This window comes from Peromyscus californicus, unplaced genomic scaffold (genome assembly GCF_007827085.1).
Source record: "Peromyscus californicus insignis strain IS unplaced genomic scaffold, ASM782708v3 Scaffold_4__1_contigs__length_199733344, whole genome shotgun sequence".
Taxonomy (NCBI): Eukaryota; Metazoa; Chordata; class Mammalia; order Rodentia; family Cricetidae; genus Peromyscus; species Peromyscus californicus.
This window is the reverse complement of record NW_026294562.1, coordinates 163,139,988-163,163,260: the sequence shown is the minus strand read 5'-3', so window position 1 is coordinate 163,163,260 and position 23,273 is coordinate 163,139,988. Positions and strand designations below refer to the sequence as shown.

Here is a 23,273-nt window from a genome sequence, read left to right as displayed (position 1 = left end):
CTAGGTCAGGTGGACATTAAGTAATAGCTTTACACAATTTAGCTCGGACCCTCCTTTCTTACAGCCTTACTAACTTTATAGACCTCTAACTCCTTACCTAACCACTTCTAGGAATATTTAGATAACTTTCTGTGCTGACAGCTATGCTCAGCCAGAACCCCAGTTCAAGCCTCCCTGTAATTATCATCATTGGCAGCATCCGGCTAGGTCCATCCCCAGATGGAGGAAAGTATCTTATCAGAGACACCTCTGTACTCTCTAAGAACAGACTTAATCCAGGCTACCTGTTTGAGAAGGCCTGGCAGATGTGCCAATTAAGCTAACTTCCTCCTTTCCCAAACCTTACCTCTGGTTCCAGATCTCCCTTTAACTATCACCAGAGGCATCTACCTGTACACAGGTTGCCTAGCAACCGAGCACACTTTCCCCCACCCTGCAGAAAAATGGCAGATAGCTTGGAAAGATAGGAGCCACTGGAAAAAAGAAGGCAGTTTTATTTTCTCCCATTGACCTAGCAACTTAGAGATTCTTAACATTTTCTACCAATCACGTTTAAGACTATAGTTGAGCACATAAGATCCCTCTTCTTATATATTACCCGAATTTAGCCTTTAGTTAATTCATTTCCCCATTGGTCACTTCCCTTTGGGGTTGCAAATGATAATTAATGGTTATTGCGTCTCTATGTGATTCTCATCACCCCTCTGTTTGACCCTGGAAGCCTGGCTTTGCACTGCCAAGAGATTACTGCTTGTAAGTGTATATATATGGGGACTTCCAGGGTATTGGGGGACAGAGAAGAGAAAAGAGAATGGAAGAACTAGATGGGTAAGAACTTGAGAGGAACAAACTGAGATGGGGAAGAACTAGGTTGAAGGCTTAGAAGAGAGTACCAGAGGAACGAGATGGAAGATGAGGAAGAGCCAGATGGGGAAGAACAAGATGAGGAAGAACAAGATGAGAGAGAAGGAGATGGGAGAGGAGCTGATATGGGAAAGAACTAGATAGATGAGAACCTAGAAGGGGCAGAACTAGATGAAGGAATTAAGATAGAACCTAGAGGGGACCACAGACAAGGGTAGAGAGAAATCAGGCAAAAAAAGGAGCCAAATATGAGAGCAGAATAGAAGCTGGTAACTGACACAGAATAATAAAGTATATGGACTAAGGAGTTTTGTGTACATAGACTCATTTCTTTTCATCAAAGATTAATTATCAGCTGGTTGTAGATTCTTCACGGACCCTGGGAGGGAACTATCGAGGGGCTGGACCCCCATAGTCCCCGATAGACTATGACACTGAGCCTGTGGCTGCCACAGTTTGTATTTCTGCACTTGTTGTATAAGATAAACCCCTGCTTAGGGAAGTAAACATTTCTGTGAGCAGTAAATAAGCACCAAAAGATGAACCTAGTATGTGCTCAGGGCTTTTTATAATTGTTTCTTGTGTGTTCAAAACTGCTTTCTTCTGCATTGATGATTTCAGGTTCAGCACATATGCAAATGGTCACACACACACACATACACACACACACACACACACACACACACACACACACACACACACACAAGTATGGCTTTTCGCCTCTTAGTGACCAAGTTTATAGTAAAACCACTATACAAGTAGATTATCAAACATTTATTCTTAGCTTTCTATTGTTGTGGTAAAGGCCATAACCAAAAGCAACTTGGGAAGGAAAGGCTTTAATTGTCTTATAACACTTTGGTCACACTCCATCACTGAGAGAAGTCAGGGCAAAGCAGGAACCTCGAGGCAGGCAGGAACTGAAGCAAAAGCCGTGGACATGGAGAAGCGCATCTTACTGGCTTGTGCTCTATGGCTTGCTCAGCCTGCTTTCTTATACATTTCAGGACCACCTGCCCAGCGGTGGCACCACCCACAGTGTGCTGAGCCCTCCACATCAGCCATTAATCAAGACTACAGGACAGTCTTGTAGAGGCATTTCCTCATCAAGACCCCTTCTTCCCAGAGATGTCTAGGTTTGTGTCTAGGTTTACAAAAACCAACCAGTACATTTACATTTTCTAATCATAATGTATCTGTAGACAATATTAGGAGCACATGGACTTGGATGCTTCCTTTTGGTTTTGTTTTATTCTTATTCTATTGAAATATGGTTAAGAAATTAAAACTCGGGCTGGAGAGATGGCTCAGAGGTTAAGAGCATCGACTGCTCTTCCAGAGGTCCTGAGTTCAACTCCCAGCAACCACATGGTGGCTCACAACTCTGTAATGAGATCTGGCGTCCTCTTATGTATACATAATAAATCAATCAATCAATCAAAAAAAGAGAAATATTTTTAAAAAAAAGAAATTAAAACTCAAAACACCAGGGAAGAAGATAGGTGTCTAGTGAGGGGTGAACTCCACAGCCTGAGCCTCCCAAGCACCTATGACAACACCTACAACAATTACCAGAAGGAAATGTCTGCTTTAAATCCATGGTGTCAGCTCACAGACACCTGACACCATTGCCTTGGGGCTTATGAGGCAGAACACGGAGGGAGCCTGGATGGAACAAGGCAGCTCAGAGTCTAGAAAGCATAAAGAGGAGAAATAGCTGGACCCCCAATATCTCCTCAAAGGCACAACCCCAAGTGATCTCACTTCCTTCCACCTAGCCACACCTCCCCAATGTCTCAGCCTCTCCTAAGGAAGCCATAGGCTGATAACCAAACCTTCGACATACAGGCCTCTGAGACCCTCCGGATCCAAACTACTGCTGCAGAACAAAATCAGCACTCCTGTAGCTCAGCTGGTAGGGTGCTTGCTTAGTGTGCATGAAGAGCAGGGTCAGATCCCCAGCACTGCATACACCAGACATGGTGGTGTCCATCTGTAACCCCAGCACTTGGGAGGTGGAAGCAAGACATTAACCATAACTTCAAGGTCAGTTTCTGCTACATGTTGAGTTCAAGGCCAATCTGAACTACATGAGATCCTAATATAAAATAAAATACAAAAAGTTCTTACAGTCTGGAGGCTTGAAAGTCCAAGATGCACGTCTGACAAGGGCCTTCTTGCTGCCCCATGACCTCGCCTGGGTGAGGAGACATTTCCCAAAGATCCTAGGCAGCCCCCAGCTTCCGCCTCCCAGCATGCCCAACCGCTCAGCACTCGCCACAGCCTTGCCTCTCTTTATGAAGACTCCACAAACCACCCACTGGGAATACTTTAGAAGAGTATATGAACTGAAAATGTACAGACTTTTTCTCATTTTACAAACGACAATGTAACAGCCATGTGCACAGCACTGACAGTGTGCTGGGTAATGTACTTAGTCATGGGCATCCATTCTGCATGCATACATCCATACAACCTGCATCCATCCATCCATCCATCACCCACTTTCTGCGTTCTCCCCACTTCCGGCTCTGCTGAGATCTGTGTTAGTCAGGCCAGGCTGTGGCAGGAGCTTCCCACGAATCAAGGTGCTTTATTCTCACAGTCTCCCTTGAAGTGCAGGCTGTTTTCACCCATTTGGAGGGAGGGACGCCTAGAGGGTAAATGATGAATTTCATCTAGATTTGGCTAGGTCAAAACTCAGCTCACTATGGCCCACTGTAGGGGACAGTCAGGGCTGTCTGTAAAGTCCCATCCACCATTCCCCATCCCCCAACGCCTGCCAAGGCCTGCTCTGCTGTAGATGTGCATGGCGAGACCACTGGGTCCATGTTAACCTCCAAGGGTTGACATCTGCTTTGCCATCCTTTCTTTCCCAGGACCAAAACTCCAGATTGAAATGTTCTGTCAGCCTGGGACAAGAGCAGGATGTGGAAGAGAGGTCTTAGCTCACCCACAAAGAAGCAAGAATAGTGGAGCCAGAGAAACTCTGGCTACCTAAGAGCTGGATGCAGGGGATGTTGACTACTGCAGCTAACACAGCCTGTCACGGACTGACACACTGTCCAGCAGAGCCAGAAACAGGGAAAAGGCAGAAGACGGATGGCTGGCTGGGTGGGTGGGTGCAGCAGTAGGTGGATACAGGCAGAGCAGATTTTTCACAAACATTTTTCCCTGAGCTGGAAACAGATGAAGCCGAGTCTGAACACACCAGTAGGAACCAGTCTGGGGAAAAGGCTGGGCTCTGACCTTTATTTCCTATTGTTACATTTCACCTAGTCAGTAGAGGGGAGTCCAGTTAGGGGACAGAGGCATCAGACGCAGGGAAGCTTGGGAAAGAGTTTAGGGGGGTAGAGGCGGGAAGTACGGAGGAAGGGGAGACAACAGAGTCCAAGCCAAGACACAGGGCCTAACAGTGAGCGGGAGATGGGAAGAGATGGGGGGGAACTCAAGAGGCCTGGGCGTAAAGGGATTGGAGAGTCTCTGGGGGAAAAGGAGGCAAAGATTGGAAGACCTGTCAAGAACTGAGGCAGGAAGGGACCTGCAGCCCTAGTTGAAGCCCCTCGAGTCCTTGCTAGTAGAGGAGCTTGGCCTGGAGGCAGGGAGGGCACTGGACGCCTGGCCGCTGCTGGAGCCTCTACTCAACTCCGATCCCATGCTTTGGCTCTGCATACCACCTCCTATGCTCTCGCGGCCTCGGCTGGTCTCCAGGTAGCCAGTGGACCCCAGGTAGCTGCTGGAGCTGCTGTGTCTGTAGCCCCCACGGCCCAATATAGAACCCCGGCTAGACCCCAGTGCTCCACTGGCACTGGTAGAAGCCAAGGTCACAGGGCCTGCGGCCGAGCCAGAGTCACCAAAGGTGACATGGCTTATGGAGCCGGTACCACGGCCTCTCGTCTTGTGACTCAGAATGGATTCAGGGACTGTGCTCGTCCTCTGGGGCATCCCCAGGGAGGGGCCTGACAGGGTCATCTGAGTATTGGAGAAAGTCAAGCTTGGGCTGCTGTCCAGCTTCCTTGAGGGCTCCTCCAGTTCCTGGAGCTCCACCTGGGGGTGGACAGCGTTAGGGTTCCGACAGGTAGTACAAGTCCTTGTCCCAGCCCTGGTGCCCCACTCACCGATTTCACGACTTGACTCAGCAGCTCCTCCTTGCTCATAGGGTAGTCCTCTTTGACCACAAAACCTGGGGAGTCCTCCCTCGGTGGGAGAAAGGAAGGAAGTCCAATTCCATAGCTCTGCCTCACACACAGATCCCAGGTGTCCTGGGCCTGTCCCCTCCTTTTGGAGTCCCAGCACCCCATCTCCCCACTCTCCCACCTCCCTCCAAGCTCCCACTTGACCCCCCCCCCCCCCCCCCCGTGCCCCAGAAGGCCAAACCCACAAGCCATACCCAAGCCCTCCGTCCCGCCCCCTGTTGCCTGCCCCGTGGAGTAGCCTTTCCCTGCTCTGCCCAAGCCTCACAGGTTGTCAGGAGGCTGGATTGGGGTAGTCTTCTTTGGAGGGTCCTCTTGGTTCTGGCCCAGTGCCAGAAGAGCAGCATCAGTCAAAGGGATATGGTTCTGAGAGTGTGGGAGTCTGGAGTTAACGCAGGCCCAGCCAAGCTGGGCCACACACCCGAGTCCCCGCCACCCACCTGGACCTCAAGGAAAGCTTGCACTACGAGGAGCTGCACCAGCCGCTTCTCGATGGTGCTCAGGAAGAGGCCCAGGTCCCTATCCCGAATGTAGGTCTTGACCCCAAGGAGATCCTTGATGACACTGCCGTCACACTGAGCCTTGTCGAAGAGAAGCTGGATGTCTGGGATCAGAGAGGAACGTGCAATCAGGTCACTCAGGAACCACGGCCTCTCTGGAAAGGCGAGGCTCAAAGACTGACTGGGTCTGTGGCCCAGACAGTCAGGCAACCACGCCCACCGACCCTCAGAGCTCAAGAGGGTGAAGGAGATCTGATGAGACGCTGCCTTGGTGGCACACGTGGGTGGCACACGTGGGTGGCACATGTTGGCTGGAAACAAACCTATTTTCTGCCAACCCAATAATGCCTGGGCTCAGATCCCACCTGGAACACATGTGTCCCAGAAGACACCTCACTCTGGGCCCTTACCCCAGGCCCTCTGGCTAACAGGCAGAAGCCCCACAGCTGAGTCCTGCTTGCCCACACAGGTGAGCCATGAGCCTGTCACTCTCCCACTGCTCTCCTTAGAAGCTTCATGTCACCTCTGGATATTCTTTAAGCCTATATCTTGATTTCTGTTTTGTGTTTAACTTCCTGTAGGGGTCTTGGCTACTCTGCTAACCACCAGAAGTCACTTTACTGTCCCTTTGCAGAGAGAGGGTGAGTCTGCAGCAACCAGACCAGTACAGGTGAACTGTGTCCCTCTAGACTCTCATGTTGGGAGTCTAAACCTTCCCAGTGCCCCAGAAAGGGGTTTACTAGGAAGAGACAAGGCCACTTGGAGCACGATAGCTCCTAACACCAGAGGACAAGTGACGTTATAAAGCAGAGAGGGAAACACACACATGTACACACACTGTAACACACACGCTTGTACCTGTGTACACACATGCAAACCCACACATAAAAGTCCTTTAATCCCAGCACTCAGGAGGCAGAAACAGGCGGATCTCTGTGAGTTCAAGGCCAGCCTGGACTACAAAGCGAGTTCCAGGGCAGCCAGGGCTGTTACACAAAGAAACCTTGTCTTAAGCCCCCCTCCCCCCAAAAAAGTGAAACAGAGGGAAAGCATGGTGTAGACACACAGTTGGGTAAGTTGCAAGCCAGGGAAAGGAAGCTAGCCAGAGCCAAAGAGGCACACAGGAACAGACCCTTCCTCATGGCCCTCACTCAGAAGAACCAGCCCCTCTGGCCTCCAGACTGGAAGATAAGAAATGCCTATGCTTGAAGCTCTGCAGTCCTTGGTTTTGATGGACAGCCCACAAGATAATGTTCATGCCAAGAAATGGAATACTCAAAACCCAAGACAAAGACATCACTAAACATCCTACAATGCATTATACACTGCTGCATTACGACATTGCTAACACACTCCAAGATCCTGACAAATGAGAAGTCAATAAAAATAGCACAGTCATTAGCGGGCTATCACCTCATTAACGTCAAAATGAAAAGCCAACAATACAATGTGGAAGCTTCTAGTGAGATTGTGTGTGGACTTAACAGTTATAGACATATGCTCTGCTATGAACCACAGCAGTCTCCTGCCACTCCATCTTTACCCTACGCCATCCCCCATCTGACTCTCAAGAGAAGCCTCCCCGAGACTCGAGACTCCAGACTGGACTCAGAAGGAAGCAGGAAGGTGCACCCCTGGGTGTCGGGGAGTTCCTGCAGAGCTGCAGCTGGTTCAGTTTCAGAGGGTTAGCACCTGGCTTTGATCTGCCTTTTGTGATTGCTACCTTTTGTCCCGTACCTTCTGTTTTAAGTCTTTTTTGTTTCGTTTTGTTTTGTTTTGTTTTCCAGACAGGCTTTCTCTGTGTAGCTCTGTCCTGGAACTCACTCTGTAGACCAAACTGACCTCAAACTCACAGAGATCCACCTGCCTCTGCCTCCCCAGTGCTGGGATTAAAGGCGTGTGCCACCACTGCCCGGCCTGTTTGAAGTCTTACTGAGAGTTTCCTAGGGGTTCAAAGCCTATGCAAACTTTGGTTGGGGGACAACCCGGAAAACCATGGTATTTCTTAACTGAGAATTTGCATTTGGCACTGTTCCTCTGGAGACTTAGATAAGAGGTTTTGGTATACGGAAATGAACTTGCTAAAGGTGTGAATTAGAGAACAACAAAAAAGCCCTTTGCTAAGCTACAGTGAGTCAGTCCAGGAAAGGCTAATCCCCCTGCAGCTGGAAAGGCTAAAAATTTCATCCTTAGAGCGCCTCTGTACTTTCTTTCCCATGTGAAACTCACACCCGATATATAACAGCATGTGGCACTGGAACCCAAAGGCAATGTGGCTAGTCTCCTGAAAGCTTTCTCAGCTGCCCTGAAAACAAGAAAGGGGGCCAGGACCAGATAACGGCACCAGTTCTCCATAGGGAGGAGTAAGGAGAAAACACTCTGGGCACCGCATGACCCCACACATGTGACTTCCTCGGGGACAGACCAGGCTCTAATATGAAAGTCACACAAAGTTCTAGTAAAAAACAAGAGAATACCTTTGCAACCTCAAATAGGTAAAGACTTCTTATTCCACAAAGCCACTCATTACAAAGAGAGCTGAGTACATCTTATCAAGTGTAAGATAAATTTCACACAGGAAAGTGGGAGAGTGCCCAACCATATAAAAAAGTATTTCCAAAAGACTGGTGTCCAGAATCAATAAACAATCCCCATCCCTCAGAACAGGAAAAACCATTTAATTCATCACCATCTAATTCACGGCAGGGCTGGAGAGACGGCACAGCTGTTAAGAACACTTGCTGCTCTTGCAGAGGCCCCGGGTTCAATTCCCAGCACTTACACAGTGGTTCACACCAGCTGTAACTCCAGTTGCAGGAGATCCAATGCCCTCTTCTGATGTCTGTGACACCACACGTGTGTGGTGTACATACATAATACATGTAGGCAAAAGACTGTCACATAAAATGTATAAACCTAATTTTTCAAATGTTTAACTATTTAAGTAAATAAATAAGATATGGGCTGCAAGGTGGGTCAGTGGGTGAAGGCTCTGGCTGTCCAGCCTGGCAGCTTGAGTTTGATCCAAAGACCTGTACGGTGGAAGGAGAGAACCGGCTGCTGCAAGTTGACCTCTGACCTCCACGTGCGTGCCATGGCACACTCATGTGCACTCATATACACACAAATTTTAACTTTAAAAATGCACAAAGCCGGGCTGGAGAGATGGCTCAGAGGTTAAGAGCACTGCCTATTCTTCCAGAGGTCCTGAGTTCAATTCCCAGCACCCACATGGTGGCTCACAACCATCTGCAATGAGATCTGGTGCCCTCTTCTGGTGTGCAGGCATACATGTAGACAGAACACAGTATACATAACAAATAAATAAATAAATATTTTTTAAAATGCACAAAGCTGCCGGACGGTGGTGGTGCACGCCTTTAATCCCAGCACTCGGGAGGCAGAGGTAGGTGGATCTCTGTGAGTTTGAGGCCAGCCAAGGGTACAGAGTGAGTTCCAGGAAAAGCACAAAGCTACACAAAGAAACCTTGTCTAAAAAAAAAAAAAAAGAACCCCAGAAACAACAACAACAAAATGCACAAAGCCAAATAGGAATTCACAGAGACAACCATAGGGTGACACTATTATAAACGCTGACAGCACAGGGGTCAAGTGAGGAGTGCTAGACACAGTAGAATGTGGTGGTGAGACGCTGGGCAGGGCCATCTGTAGCACACGTGCGCACAGGCCATCTGTAACACACGTGCGCACAGGCCATCTGTAACACACGTGTGCACAGGGAGGCACCAAAGGAGGGATTCTCATGGTGGCCCACAGCTTTTCTTCTTTCTTTTCTAGTTTTTCAAGACAGCATTTCTCTGTGTAACAGTCCTGGCTGTCTTGGAACTCGCTCTGTAGACCAGGCTGGCCTTGAACTCACAGAGATCCGCCTGCCTCTGCCTCCTGAGTGCTGGGATAGCAGGCGTGCACCACTGCCGCCCTGCTGGCTGGTGGTCCATATCTTTAATCCCAGCACTTGGGAGGCAGAAGCAGGTGAACCTCTGAGTTTGAGGCCAGTGTGGTCTACATATACAGCGACTTCCAGATCATTCAGACCTACATAAGAGAGAGACTGTACCAAAAAAAAAAAAAACTAAAGAAGGAAGGAAGAAAGAAAGAAGGAAGGAAGGAGAGGAAGGAAGGAAGGGAGGAAGAAGGAAGAGAGAGAAGATGAGAAATTGCTCTGGAGAATTGTTTAGCATTCTCCAATAAATATAAAAATTCCCTGGCCTATTCCCCAACAATCACACACCTGGACATTCATGAACAGACAGATGGATGAAAGAATGGATAGATAGACAGATGCACCCCAGATGGGCTGACAAAAGGTATGAGATGGACCAAGAAGCAAATGCAGAACGGGCCATGAAATGCCTCCTAGTGGCCTGCTCCCCCACAGGCTCACCGCATCCCTCCTAAGGAAGAGGCTGGGGCTGAGGGAGGGAAGTCTTGGGCACTTACCAGCCTTGAGCTTTTCCAGCTGAGCTCGGAGAGTCTGGAAGCGTGCCTCCAGCTCTTCGGACTCAGAGTGCACTTTGTCCACATCCTGCTGCAGCACTTTGCACTGCTGCTCTTGCTGCAGGCGCCGGGCGTCCTGACTGGCATGCTCACTGACTAAGGCTTCCTGCATCTGCAGGGACAGGGGCAGCAGCTGGATCCACTCCAGGCCTGGGGACGGGGTATGGGAGTCTGGGAGGCAGGGAGGGTGTGAGGAGGACCGGCCTGGATCACCTCTTTAATCTCTTCCTGAAGGTGGTGTAGCTCGGAGTTCTGCTCATTGATGAAGTTAAACTCAGCAAAGTTGCGTTCCTCCACTGGGGGAGTGCAGGGGGTCCAGAGGGATGGAATTAGAAACAGAGCGATCGCTAAGGGCTAAAAGACGACAGAAACAAAGGCAGAAAAACAGAGACAGATAAAACAGGAACAGGTACAAACAGAGGGATGCAGAAACTATCAGTCATAGCCAGAGACAGTGACAGCCACAGCCACGGAAGGGCACCAACAACGGAGAGAGACAGAGGTACAGTAAAAGGAGATTCGGGAAGGACCCCAGGAAACAATCCACAGCAGGGAGAGAGAGAGAGAGAGAGGGAGAGAGAGAGAGAGAGAGAGAGAGAGAGACAGAGAGAGAGAGACAGAGAGAGAGACAGAGAGAGAGACAGAGAGAGAGAGAGAAAGAGAGAGACAGAGACAGAGACAGAGAGAGACAGATGAGAGACAGATGAGAGACAGATGTGGAGAGAGGAAGCCCAAGAGAGACGGAAACATGTAGAAAGAAAGAAAGAAACAGAGATGCAGACCCAAAGGAGAGACCCCTGAAGGAGAAAGATTAGGGAGGGACCCCACGCAGCAGAACCGAAACTGGCGACAGGGTGGAGGCCCCGGGCAAGGCAAGGTGCACAGCGATGCAGGCAGTGCTGGGCAACCCCATCTCCTGGTCCACCCTGTGCCCACTCACGCTCCAGGTATTTCTCCACCAACAGGTCAGGGTCACTCTCGCCCATCAGCTGGGCCAATTTGCTGAGAGCGTCCTCATAACGCAGTACTAGCTTCTCTTGGGAGGTCTTTCGGAGTCCTTCGGCCACCTCCCAGGCTGTGGGTAACAGCGCTGTTGAGGATTCCAGGGTCCTGGACAACCCCGCCCTCCCCAACAGGTTCCGCCCACTCACCGGCTCCCCTATCCTCTCCTTCCCACCAGGCTAGGTTCCTCTCTCCTTTGCCCCACCTTCTCCCAAAGGGCTTCGCCCTCTCTGAGGGCCTGGGGGTTATGAGCTGTAGGGGCCCTGGGTTAGGCGCCAGCACTGGCCTCACCTCGCTGCTCTTGCTTCTGCACAACGTCAGGATCCGGCTGTCGGTCACGGTTCTTGAGCTTGAGGAATCGGTGCAGCTGCTCCAGATGCGATATCTGTCGCTGCAAGATCTGTGCCTCTGTCTCACTCTGAGCCACCTCCTTCTCTGCACGCTCCCGCAGCATGCCCATCTTGGTCTTGGCCTCTTCCCTGGGGGAGGAGGGGCATGTCAGTAAAAACAGAAGATGGGCAGGTGATTGAGCTGGGGTCAGCCTGGGGACCTGGGGGAGGATAGTGCCAGCTGGCTTCACAAGGATGCTCACAAAAGGCAGAGAATGTTCTAGGCTGGAAGGGCTGGGTCAGAATGGAACTAGATATGACAAGTGTGGTGGACACAGGGGACACAGAAGCCAGGAATCATGTGACTAATTACTCAGAAGGGCAAAGGATGTGATCAGGCCCTGCCAGAGATTATCCCCAGACTCAGAAAGGGCAGCCTGGGTATAACACCAGAGTCTGGATGCTCTGTAGCTAGAAATGGGTGAGGCTGGGCAGTCAGATCTTTTCCACACTCTAGCACACCCCATTAAGGCAGGAAGACTCTTGCTGATGCCCCTGTCCTGCTTGGCTGTGAATATGGGCCTAAAACTTGGATGTCATCAGTGGCAAAAGGTCCCTGCCCTGGGCCATTCCAGGTCTGATCTCATCTCTGCCAGCCTTGGGGGACTCCTCCCAGAGACACCCCTGAGGGCTAGTTTGATCCATTCTCCTACATACATAGCCTCCCCCGCAATAGCAAGCCCCAGCCTCGAGGACCCCTTGACTGGTCAAGCCACACCTCCCCAGAAAAGAAACCGGTCTGTCACTATGCCCCACCTGACTGTCCGCTGCAGGTAGCTAAATGAACGGGCCACTAGGCCATCGGGCAGAGAACGACCTAGCCAATCAGATTCCCTCCCTCAGAGTTAGAACTGAGAGAGCAAAGTGAGATCAAGACCAAGGATAGGAGGACACCTAGACAGAAGAACAGAGGTAACAAGCCAGCCCAGGTGCAGAGGAGGCTGGCTGTCTGCTCCCATAGCCACCACTACTGAGCAACTGAACTGTTCTCCATAGCCAGAGACCTCCGGGGTTCCCAGCGCCTGGTAATCAGCCCTAAGTGATTAGGCCTTAGTAATCAGGCCTGAAGGTGTCACAGATGGAATTCCCCATTTACACACACCCAAGGAACAGGGTCTGGCAGAAGAGTTATCCCAAAAGGGATATCTTTTGGGTTCTGCCCATCTTTGTGAAACTCCAGCCTTCCTGTCCCCCCACCCCTACTGTCTCTGCTACCTAAGTGCCCCAGGGGCTTACCTGGCGGTGTAAGCAAAAGTAGAGGAGATGCTGAGACCTCTGACCGTCTCCCGGAGCATGAGTATCTCCTACGGAGACACAAGGAACTGACTTCCTCCAGCCTTCCCACCAAGAAGGCGCAGGCGGGCAGGCGGGCGGGCGGGCGGGCGGGCGGGCGGGCGGGCGGTCCTGGGCCCACCATGGCAGACCCACCTATGAGCAGCTATCCAGGAAAGGGGTTTTTGTTTTTGTTTTTTGAGATAGGGTCTCATTGTGTATCTCTGGCTGTCCTGAACCTATATAGACCAGACTGACCTTGAATCAGAAGATGGGGTTCCAAATGAGAGGCCCTGACCTCAGAAGAGACTGGGGTTGTTCCTCCAGGTCCAACACTCTGTTATTCCTTGACTTGACATCTCTCTCATGCCTGTGTCCCACCCATGATACTATCTGCCATGAAGTGGTGGACCCAGGCCAATCAGTCTGTGCAGTTGGGATTCTTCTTCTCCAATACTAAATGAATCTCTTTGCTCTCTAACGTTCCCAGCCGCAGAGATTTTGCTGTATTGACAGACTAACACACTCTGTGACCCTATGGTTCTGGCGCCACAGAAGTAGCTATGTGTCTTCAGTAAAAAGGAAGGAACAGCAGAGACATTACACATCCATCTACAGACACAGAGAAGCAAACACGGGCGCATATGGACGGGGACACACACACACACACACACACACACACACACACACACACACACACACACTCTTTTCAAAAAGAAACCAGGGCTGGATAACCAGAAACTGAGGAAACAGGCAATGCAGGGCCACCAGACAGGAGGTAGAAGAGGAAGAGCTGTGCTGATGTTTCCTGGGATGGGTTTTGGAGGTTTGGCTCGGTTTTATGGGGCTTGGGCATGAGCTACAGAGCCACATCTCAGTTCCTTTTATTTTGAGACAGGGCATAGATCTGTAGCCCAGGCTGGCCTGCAACCGCCTTGCTGCCTCTGTTCTGGAGTGATTTGAAGACAGGTACAGGAGGCTGTGTGAGTCCTTTTGGAGCTGGGGTTTGTTTGTTTGTTTGTTGGCTTGGCTTGTTAGTGTTTCACAGATTTATAAGACAAATTAAGTCAACAAAGACATGAGAGAACACTACAAGGGACCAAGGCAGGGCTGCACCTCGGTGGTAGAGTTCAACCACCAAAACCACAGCACAAAAAACTGATTACAAACGGAAGTAAAAGAACCGAACTGTGCTTCAGATGAAAACAGAACCATGTAGAAGACTGAGAAACAAGAACTGGCCGGGTAGGTTTTAAACATGATCTTCTGAACAGATGGACACACCCAAGCTCTTCTAGGGGAGAGGGGAGACTGACAGCGGGGTGGACCACCCCACAGGGCGGGGCCTGCCTACAGGTGCTGGCGTTCTGATGTGTCCTGACAACAGGAGCTGTGCGGAGAAGGAGAGGAGGATGTCAGGAGAAAACCCGTGTCACGGTCACAGCGGGGCCACTCAGACCTAGACACTGATTTCCAATGCCCACTCACCACTAGGAAAAAACAAACAGGGCTTTAGAGAGCTGGTTCGGGATTGAGAGTTCAATCCCCAGCACCCACACTGGGCAACCACCAGAGGACCTCCTGTACACATATACACATGCACATAGTTAAATATTAAAAAACAAAATTTTTTCAAGAGGAAGAAAACGGGAACTTGTTGGAGAAATAGCAAAGTGTGGGGCTAGGGCAGAGAAAGTAAAGACACACTCACAAGAGGAACGGAAAGGAGAGGACAGGAGAGGGGCAGGAAGGGGCGGTGGAGATGCACCCAGAGGACCAGGTGTCGTAGGGACTGTGAACATTCACCTTGCAGTGGCGGTGCTGAACCTAGTGAGAACGTGACACTGGCCGGGCAGTGGAAACTATCGAGGCCAGGATGCTAACTGTCACTGAGACGTGCAGTGGGAGCTCCACCACACTTCTCATCTAAGGAGACTCCATTCTAGAGCATCTCATTCTTGGCTGTGACACATGAACAGCTTCTTCTTAACATTCCAACAGAGTACTACGAAAAGCAGCTGGTCACCACAGGGCTCGGACACTTCCAAAATACCAAGGTTGTGGAGGGGGTGGGGACGACGGACGGGGATGGGACACGACGGACACCTGACCGAGGTAGAGGCAGAGACAGAGACTAAAGGAGAGAAACAAGGGCCAATCTTAGCCAGGTATGATGGCTCACTTCTGCAATCCCAGCACTAGGGAGGCTGAGGCAGAAGGATTGCTGGGAGTTCAAGTCTAGCTATAAAGTAAGACTCTCAAGGAACCTATACATATATCCTAGTGGATATGTACATATATAAACACATACATATAACATACACATATCCTGGTGAAGGATATAAAGGGGCTCTGTGTACAATTTTCACGTTTTTTTGTAAGTTTAAAACTGTTTTGACATAAACGTCTTATAAGAGGGGGTGGAGGGGGGAAGGAAGGAAAGAAGGAAGAGGAGAGAGGGCAGGTTGGCTCTTCCAAGGGCTTGGAAGGTGCTCAGATCCTGAGGGACGTGAATGACTTGGTTGTCCCAGATGGCAGAAGCGAGGCTGCTGTTGCTGCATAAGCATGAGAGTGTGAGGTGAGGTGTGCTCTCCCTTCCCTCCCCCTGCACTGAGCTGGACCTGGGCCCTAGGAGCTCTGCCTGTGGGCACAGAGCTGGAGAGGGTGACGGGCCAGGGCCCCCTTTGCCTCACCTTCTTCAGCTTGTGGTCCATGTTCAGGTATCGGCCCCTCTCGATGCGTAGCAAGTCCAGCTCCTCTCGCAGGGCCGCATTCTTCGCCAGCTGGATGTCAAAGTGACAGGTGACCTGGGGTGGGTGTTCGAGCACTTATGAGGTCTGGTACCTGTCGGAGGTGGGGACCACCCTGTTCCCTCCAGGGGGACCTGAAACCCACCCACCCTAGGGTCCTTTGTTCTTCTAATGGGCCCCCAGCCCACAGTGTCTGTCCCACCGACAGACAGCAAGCCTGAGGCTCATGCAGGATAGCCGGAGGCACACACCCTGTCCAGCTGGTCTTCTAGGATCCTGATCCTTCTCTGTATCTTCGTCTTTTGAGCCGACAGGGCACTAGGAGCCGAGGCAGCCTTACTCTGGGTGAGGATATGGTTCTCCCACTCCTGGATCTGGAGAGAAGCAGCACCTTGTCACATGCCTGGGAGAGAGGCATCAGTATCTGCCAACCCTGCAGCCACTGGACCCAAGTCTGGGCGACCATGAGGATTGTGTCCCAAGATGGGCCAGCTCTTACCCTTCCTGGTGGTGTTTTTATTTTTTGTTTAGTTCAATTCTAGTTTTTTGTTTGGTTGTTTTTCTGGTTTTTGTTTTTGTTTTTGCTTTTGTTTTGTTTTGAGACAGTCTCACTGTTATGTCCTTGGCTGGCCTGGAACTCACTGTGAAGACCAACCAGGACAGCCTGGAACTCAGAGATTCGCCTGTCTCTGCCTCTCCTGGTGTTTTTTTTTTTTTTTTTTTTGGTTTTTCGAGACAGGGTTTCTCTGTGTAGCTTTGTGCCTTTCCTGGGACTCACTTGGTAGCCCAGGCTGGCCTCGAACTCACAGAGATCCGCCTGGCTCTGCCTCCCGAGTGCTGGTCTCCTGGTGTTTTTGAAGACAAGAGATGGAAGGGTTGCTTCGATGCTACCATGGTCCCCAGAAAGACAAGGATGCTGGAAGACTAAGGCAGCAGGAGCTGAGGTTACCCAGAGTCCGCAGCGCCCCCAGCCAGATTCCCACATGACCTGTGTTTCTGCATGCATGTTATGTGTGGAGCTGCTCAGCAGAGTGTAGACTGAATGGGCCACTTAGCACTGTGCTTCCCAGTCACTGTTATAGGCTAGATAGTGTCCCCAGAAACTCCTATCAAACATCCTGACCCCCAGTACCTCAGAATGTGACCTAGAGACGAGTGACCAGCAGAGTGATACCAGGACAGCCAGAGCTACACAGTGAGACCCGGAGGAGGCAGGGGATCGGCTCCTGCTGAGCCCTGGGGAAACAACCCAGCTGGTACCTTGATCTTGGACAGTGATCTCCAGAGCTAAGAATCAATTTCAAGGGACCACCCAGGAGGAGCCCTTGTTCCAGCAGCCTTGGCAAACACACATCTGCACCAGGATGCCAACTCCAGACTCTCCCATGGACATGTAACATGTGTGAGGGCACATGGGCATAGGTCATACCCACATGGCCTAAAACAGACGCACCTAGTGGCTTGAGGATTTACCACAGGGTGGCAGTATTTGCCTTTCAGCAAGATGGCATTCTCCAACCAGTTTTCAGTGGTTACTATGATAAAAATGAAATCAAATAAAAACCCAAAAATGTTACCATTGGGGAAAACTGAGCAAAATGTACAGGAGGAATCTCTTCACCGTTCTTAAAATGTCAAGTGAATCTATGACCATTCCAATTAAATTTTCGGTCACCTCACTGGGCCTGACGATACATGGCTTTAATTCCAGCACTGGGTAGGCAAAGGCAGCTGGGTCTCTGTGAAGACAGCAAGGTCTACACAGTGAGACCAGGACAGCCAGAGTTATGTAATGAGACCCTGTCTTAAGCAAACAAACAAACAAACAAGCCAGGTAGTGGTGGCCTGAACCTTTAATCTCAGCACTCGGGGAGTTCAAGGCCAGCCTGGTCTACAGAGTGAGTTCCAGGACAGCCAGGACTACACAGAGAAACCCTGTCTTGGAAAAAAAAAACAAAAACAAAACAAGGAAGTATTTTTTCAATAATACTTTGTTCATTTTCAATTCTGAGAGTTGAGTTCTATGCAATACAGAAGCAGCCTGAGGGCCCTGGCTGTGGGTTGACCAGCAGGCCAACTCAGAACTGAAAGGAGCAGCAGAGCCAAATGCACACACCCAGATGGTGAGTTTCAAGAATCAAATATGTGGAGAACTGGCTCGGCAGTTAAGAGCACATGTTAGTGATCAGTTCCAAGCACCCACTTGACATGATGCCCAACTACCTATCACTCTAGCTCTAGGGGAATCTGGTGCCCCCTTCTGGACTCCACAGGTACCTCCATGTACATACACATGCATATACTTCACACAGACACACATAAATAAAAAATAAAAAGAAATTTTTCTTTCTTTTTTTTTTTTTTTTTTGGTTTTTCGAGACAGGGTTTCTCTGTGTAGCTTTGCACCTTTCCTGGATCTCGCTCTGTAGACCAGGCTGGCCTTGAACTCACAGAGATCCGCCTGGCTCTACCTCCCGAGTGCTGGGATTAAAGGCGTGCGCCACTACTGCCCAGCTAACCTTTTTTTTTTTTGAACTTTTTGATTCTTTGTGAATTTCATATCATGCACCCAATCCCACTCATCTCCCCATCCTTCTATATCTGCCCTTTGCCCTTGAAACCTCCCCCCACAGAAAATAAAAGTAATAAAAAAATGAAAATGAAAATTAAGGAAAAAAATCTCACAGTGGAAGCTGCAGTGTGTCATGGTGCATCAACCAGTCTATGCTTTTGCCCAAACAGCTCTACTTGCAAGTGTTCATTGCAGTGAGTCATTGGTCTGGTTCGAGGCCTCTGGCTTCTGCTACACTATCAATACTGAAATCACTGGGACTCCTCTCAGACATCCTGTTGTTGCCCTGTGTTGTGGAGATTCTGCAGCTTTGGTTCTGCAGGGCCAGCACCTTCATGCACTCCAGCAGTTCTTAGATGGGACAACTCAAAGCCCTGGATCCGGGCCTGGGTGGTGGCTGAGTTTGTCAGCCCCCTTTGGGTATCTCCAAATTTAAACTGTATCAGTATCATATTGATATCATAGTTCTTGGGTCACCAGGCTTAGGATCTCCCAAAGCTTCAACCCAGGCATCGGCCCAGTGTGAGATCTCTTGCACTTCTGGCAGATGTCTTAGTTTTCTATTACCGTAATAGAACACCATGAACAAGAAGCAACTTGGGAAGAAAAGGGTTTATTTTAGCTTACACATCCTGAACACAGTCCATCAGGGAAGGAAGTCAGGGAAGGAACCTGGCTTTCTCACGGCATCCTCAGCCTGATTTCTAACAGCACCCAGGAACACCTTAAGGAGGCATTTTCTCAATTAAGATCCCCCCTTCCCAAATGTGTTTAGCTTGTGACAAGTTGACATAAAACTTGTCGGCACAGCACCTCAGCACTGGGAGAGAAGCCCCTCTGCCCCCCCGACATATGGCTCTCCACGGCACGGCAGCTCTTTAGTGCTGGTGGCTGGCTTCCCTTCAGTTTGCAGTCTACTAAAACTGGGTCTTACTGACGTGACCCAACCAAGGGAGTGACAGCATCACCCTGCCACTTTCTGGGAGCTAGCAGTCCACACTGGGCGTGACTCAGCTGGATCACCTTCCCACCATTTACCAAGGCCAGGACAGGAATGTCAGCAGTATTGACAGTCAGCCAAGCTGCAAATCAAGGCTTTGAACTCTCAGAGCTATTTCTTACCATGACTCTGACTTCCTGAGGCTTATCTCAGAATTAAAAACAAACAAACAAACCTTACTAAGGGGGCTGGAGAGCCGGCTCAGAGGTTAAGAGCTCTGGCAGCTCTTCCAGAGAACCAGTGTTCAATTCCCAGCACCCACATGGCAGCTCACAACTGTCTGTAACTCCTGTTCCAGGGCTTGACACCTCACACAGACATACATGCAGGTGGAAAAAAAACAAAACAAAAAACCACCAGTGAGGACAGGCAGTGGTGGCACACGCCTTTAATCCCAGCACTCCGGAGGCAGAGCCAGGTGGATCTCTGTGAGTTCGAGGCCAGTCTGATCTACAGAGCAACTCTGTAGAACCAGGACAGGCACTAAAACTACACAGAGAAACCCTGCCTCAAAAAACAAAAACAAAAACAAACAACAACAAAAAAAACCACCAGTGAACATAAAACAAGAGCAAATTTAAAAACTTACTAAGAAATTAAGAGTTCCAAGACAAAGAAAAATTAGGGCCATTAGTTCAAAAAATGCTCCCCAGGGCCCAGAATGGTAGCCCACACCTTTAATCCCAACACTCAGAAGGCAGAGTCAGGCGGATCTCTATGAGTTCAAGATAACATAGCAAGACCTGTCTAAAAAAAAAAAAAAAGCCAGGTGTAATGGCACACACCTTTAATTCCAGCACACGGGAGGCAGAGGCAAGAACATCTCTGAGTTCAAGGCTAGCCTGGTCTACAGAGTGAGTTCCAGGACAGCCAGGGTTACACAGTGAAACCCTGTCTTGAAAGAAAAACAAAACAAAACAAACAAACAAAACCTTCCCAAAGTTAGAAAGCAGTCTTTTCCAGTGGTTAAAATTATTCAAAGTTAACCCGGCAATGGTGGCGCAGGCCTTTAATCCCAGCACTCGGGAGGCAGAGGCAGGCGGATCTCTGTGAGTTCGAGGCCAGCCTGGACTACAGAGTGAGTTCCAGGACAGACACCAAAACTGTCTCGAAAAACCAAAAAAAAAAAAAAAGAGAGTATTCAAAGTTGCTTTTTCCAGCTAAAATTTAGAGTTTGGGAGATATTTTATTATGCTTGGCACATTGCAGGGTGTGGGATTCTCCTGTAGCCCAGACTGGCCTCGAACTTAACAGCAACTTTCCTGCCTCAGCTTCCTGAGTGCTGGTTTTACAGAAGTAAAAACCATCCTTAGCTCTGGGTGGAGGGTTTTGGTGGCTCCATCTTTCAGGTAAGGTCGCTGCGGCTTAGAACCCTTACGACAGGGTCTGATGGGATGACAGCCGACTAGGAGAACCCACCTGCTTGTCCAGTGCCCGGTTCTGCTCCTGCAACGCCTCGGCTTCGACCTGCACCTGGGCCCTGCACTTGAGTAGGCGTTCCATGTCCTCCAAACGCTTGGTGTCTCTCGGTCGCTTGACCTGGCTCTGTGCCACGCTGATCTGCATCTGGAGCTTGGCTCGCAACGCCTCCAGCTGCCGAATCTCCTCGCTGTCGGGAGGAGCAGGGAGGAGGGTCCACACCAGCAAGCCAGCAGCGCTCAAAAACCAGCTCCTGCCCGCTCCTGCCTGCTCCCGCTCACTGAGAGCCCCAACCCTCCTCCTGACCCCGTGCTTCTCCCAACCCCTTCCCTCCTCTCATTCCGCCCCCTGCTCCTCCCCTACCTTTTCCCTTCTCCAGCACCTGACTCTCCGGAGATTCTGCAACTCTGGGACCCTGTACCTCCTCCTGTCCCTACCCTCTATCCTGTCCCTTTGACCACCACTCCCCTGCCCCCGCTCCTCCCCCGCCCCTGCGCTTCCCTCCGGGTCTTCCCTCCTTTCTCCGTTCTTCGACCCAGCTCACAGTTGCTTGCTGATGCGCTGATTAACCTCCTTTCTGTACACCCGCCGTTCTCTCTCCATCACTTTGCATTGTCTTTGCAGGCGGTTGAGCTCCCAATCCACTGCGGGTAAGACCGGGCAAAGGACTCAGAGGGGATCAGGACTGCCAGTCATCCCCAGAACCTAGGAATTCTGGTCCCTTCAGGGTCTTGCAAACTGCAACTGTACCGCAGTCCCAGCCCTGACATCCTTTGGGACTCCATCTCAGTCCCTGTGTCTCCCAGCCAAACTGACCTCTGTTATTTTCCTAACCCATCCTGGCTTGAGGATGCTCCTGAGAGGCCTTCTGGTCTCTGGCACCTGGGACTAGAGAAAGTGGCTTTCTCTTAGCCCTCAGTGGGTGGCATCTCTCCTTTGTGCCCCTCCCTCTCTCCAACTGTCCTCTGGGCTCATGCTTCATCTCATCATCCCATCTCCCGCTCACCTCCCTACAAAGTCCCCAAGGACTTCCTACACCCAGAATGGACCCTTCCTTCTTCTTACATACCTCAGCCTGGCATCCAAGCCCCAAGGAGCCTGCCTTACCCATCTCTTCAGTCTTTCCCACCAGCTTCCCACCTTTCCAGCCCCTCAGTTGAGAACTGACCCAAACCAGTGTACACAAGACTGAGAAACCCTCTGCTCCTACCCTAGCCATATACCTGCATATACTGTTCTCCGGGTGCTTTTTTTTTTTTCCAGACAGGGTTTTACTGTGCAGCCCTAGTTGACCTGAAACTCAAACTGCCTCCCCAGCCCTGGAATGAAAGGTGTGTGCCACCACGCTGGTGCTTTTTCTTTTTCTGATTTAAATTACATGTACGTGGTGAAAGTAGGGGCCAGAGGGAGTCGAGGAACCCACCATGTGGATTCCTCAGGCTGTCGGGCTTGATGCCAAGGGCCTTTATTCGCTGAACCATCTCAATGGTCCTCCCCTGACTATGTCTGGATGTCCTGGGCCCCACTTAAACCTTTCATGAAGTCTAAGGTCTTTCTGGCCACCCCACTGCCTGGCTTGACCCCTCCACATGTCAGGAGCCCTCTTCCAGGAAAGGAAGCTCCTGAGAGGCCTCCCCAGCCCTGGCTCTGGAACTGGGAGAAGCTGAGAACAGAAAAGGAACTTCGGAGGAGAGGTGGAATCATGAATTACCCGGTCCCTCCAGGAAGACATCGCTTCCTTCTTCGGATATGCTCCTGGCTGACAGGCCCAAACGCATCCTGGCCACAGTGGCGGCGGCGTTCCTGCAGGGGACACCAGAGCATGCAAGTCAGAGCACAGAGCGATCAGTCAGGCACTGCGGCCTCTCTGGGCCTCGACTCTTCAGGGGCTACACCGGGACATCGCTCACCGCAAACACACACGGTTTGGGTCCCGGGGCGGCCTCTCCGCACCTCCGAGCCCCGGCCCGCTGGGGGCGGGGGCGACGTCTCGGCTCTACCACCTGCTTGAGTGCCTGACCTGTCCTAGCTGCTCCACCTCACTGTTGTGGTCTGGTTACTGGGGAGACAAGGGGCCAATGAAGCCTGAGGACAGCGGCAGGGGAGGGCAGGACAGACTGACGGAAGTCTCAGTGGACTGAGGGGATGCCCGCCGAGAGGCGAGGCCAGAGGCACCCGCAGGAGCGGCGCTAAGACCCGAAAACAGCGGTTCTCAACACGTGGATCCAGACCCATGAGCTGACGACCCTTTCACAGGGTCGTCACAATAGCAGATATTTACATTACGATTCATAATAGTTGTAAAATTACAGTTATGTAGTAGCAACGAAAATACATGGTTGGGGTCGCCGCAACCTGAGGGACTGTATCACAGGGTCATATAGCATTAGAAAGGTGGAGAATCTCTGCCCTAGGAGTCGCCGCAACCTGAGGGACTGTATCACAGGGTCATAGCATTAGGAAGGTGGAGAATCTCTGCCCTAGGAGTCACCGCAACCTGAGGGACTGTATCACAGGGTCATATAGCATTAGGAAGGTGGAGAATCTCTGCCCTAGGAGTCAGCTCCTAGAAGGAGCTGAAGCTAGGAGAGAGGGGGGAGGAGGAGCCAGGGATAAAGGGCGGGGCTACGGGAAGGGGAGGAACTGCGGTGCTGAGCGGAGGAACCGGAGGTCGTAAATGGCCAAGAGGAGGGGCTTGGATGCCGTAAGGGGCGGGACTTCGGGAGGGGTCTGGGCCCGGTGGAGAGCGGAACTATGGAGCAGGCGCCCTGGCCTCTAGGGGGCGGGGACTTTA

At 50.8% G+C, this 23,273-nt stretch overlaps 1 protein-coding gene across 1 annotated transcript; it reads right to left on the bottom strand.

Moving 5' to 3' along the window:
* Positions 1-4,096: 4,096 nt before the first annotated feature.
* On the bottom strand, positions 4,097-23,095 carry Odad1 (outer dynein arm docking complex subunit 1). The gene is made up of 15 exons (XM_052714454.1): positions 22,390-23,095; positions 22,191-22,282; positions 21,024-21,123; positions 20,480-20,669; positions 15,740-15,862; positions 15,432-15,545; positions 12,703-12,770; positions 11,369-11,556; positions 11,016-11,150; positions 10,289-10,371; positions 10,019-10,187; positions 5,498-5,661; positions 5,326-5,423; positions 4,983-5,061; positions 4,097-4,911 (listed from the first exon to the last, which is right to left on the bottom strand). The coding sequence occupies exons 2-15, from the start codon at positions 22,255-22,257 to the stop codon at positions 4,414-4,416; spliced, it is 2,076 nt and encodes a 691-aa protein (XP_052570414.1). The 5' UTR covers positions 22,258-22,282; positions 22,390-23,095; the 3' UTR covers positions 4,097-4,413.
* Positions 23,096-23,273: the final 178 nt, after the last annotated feature.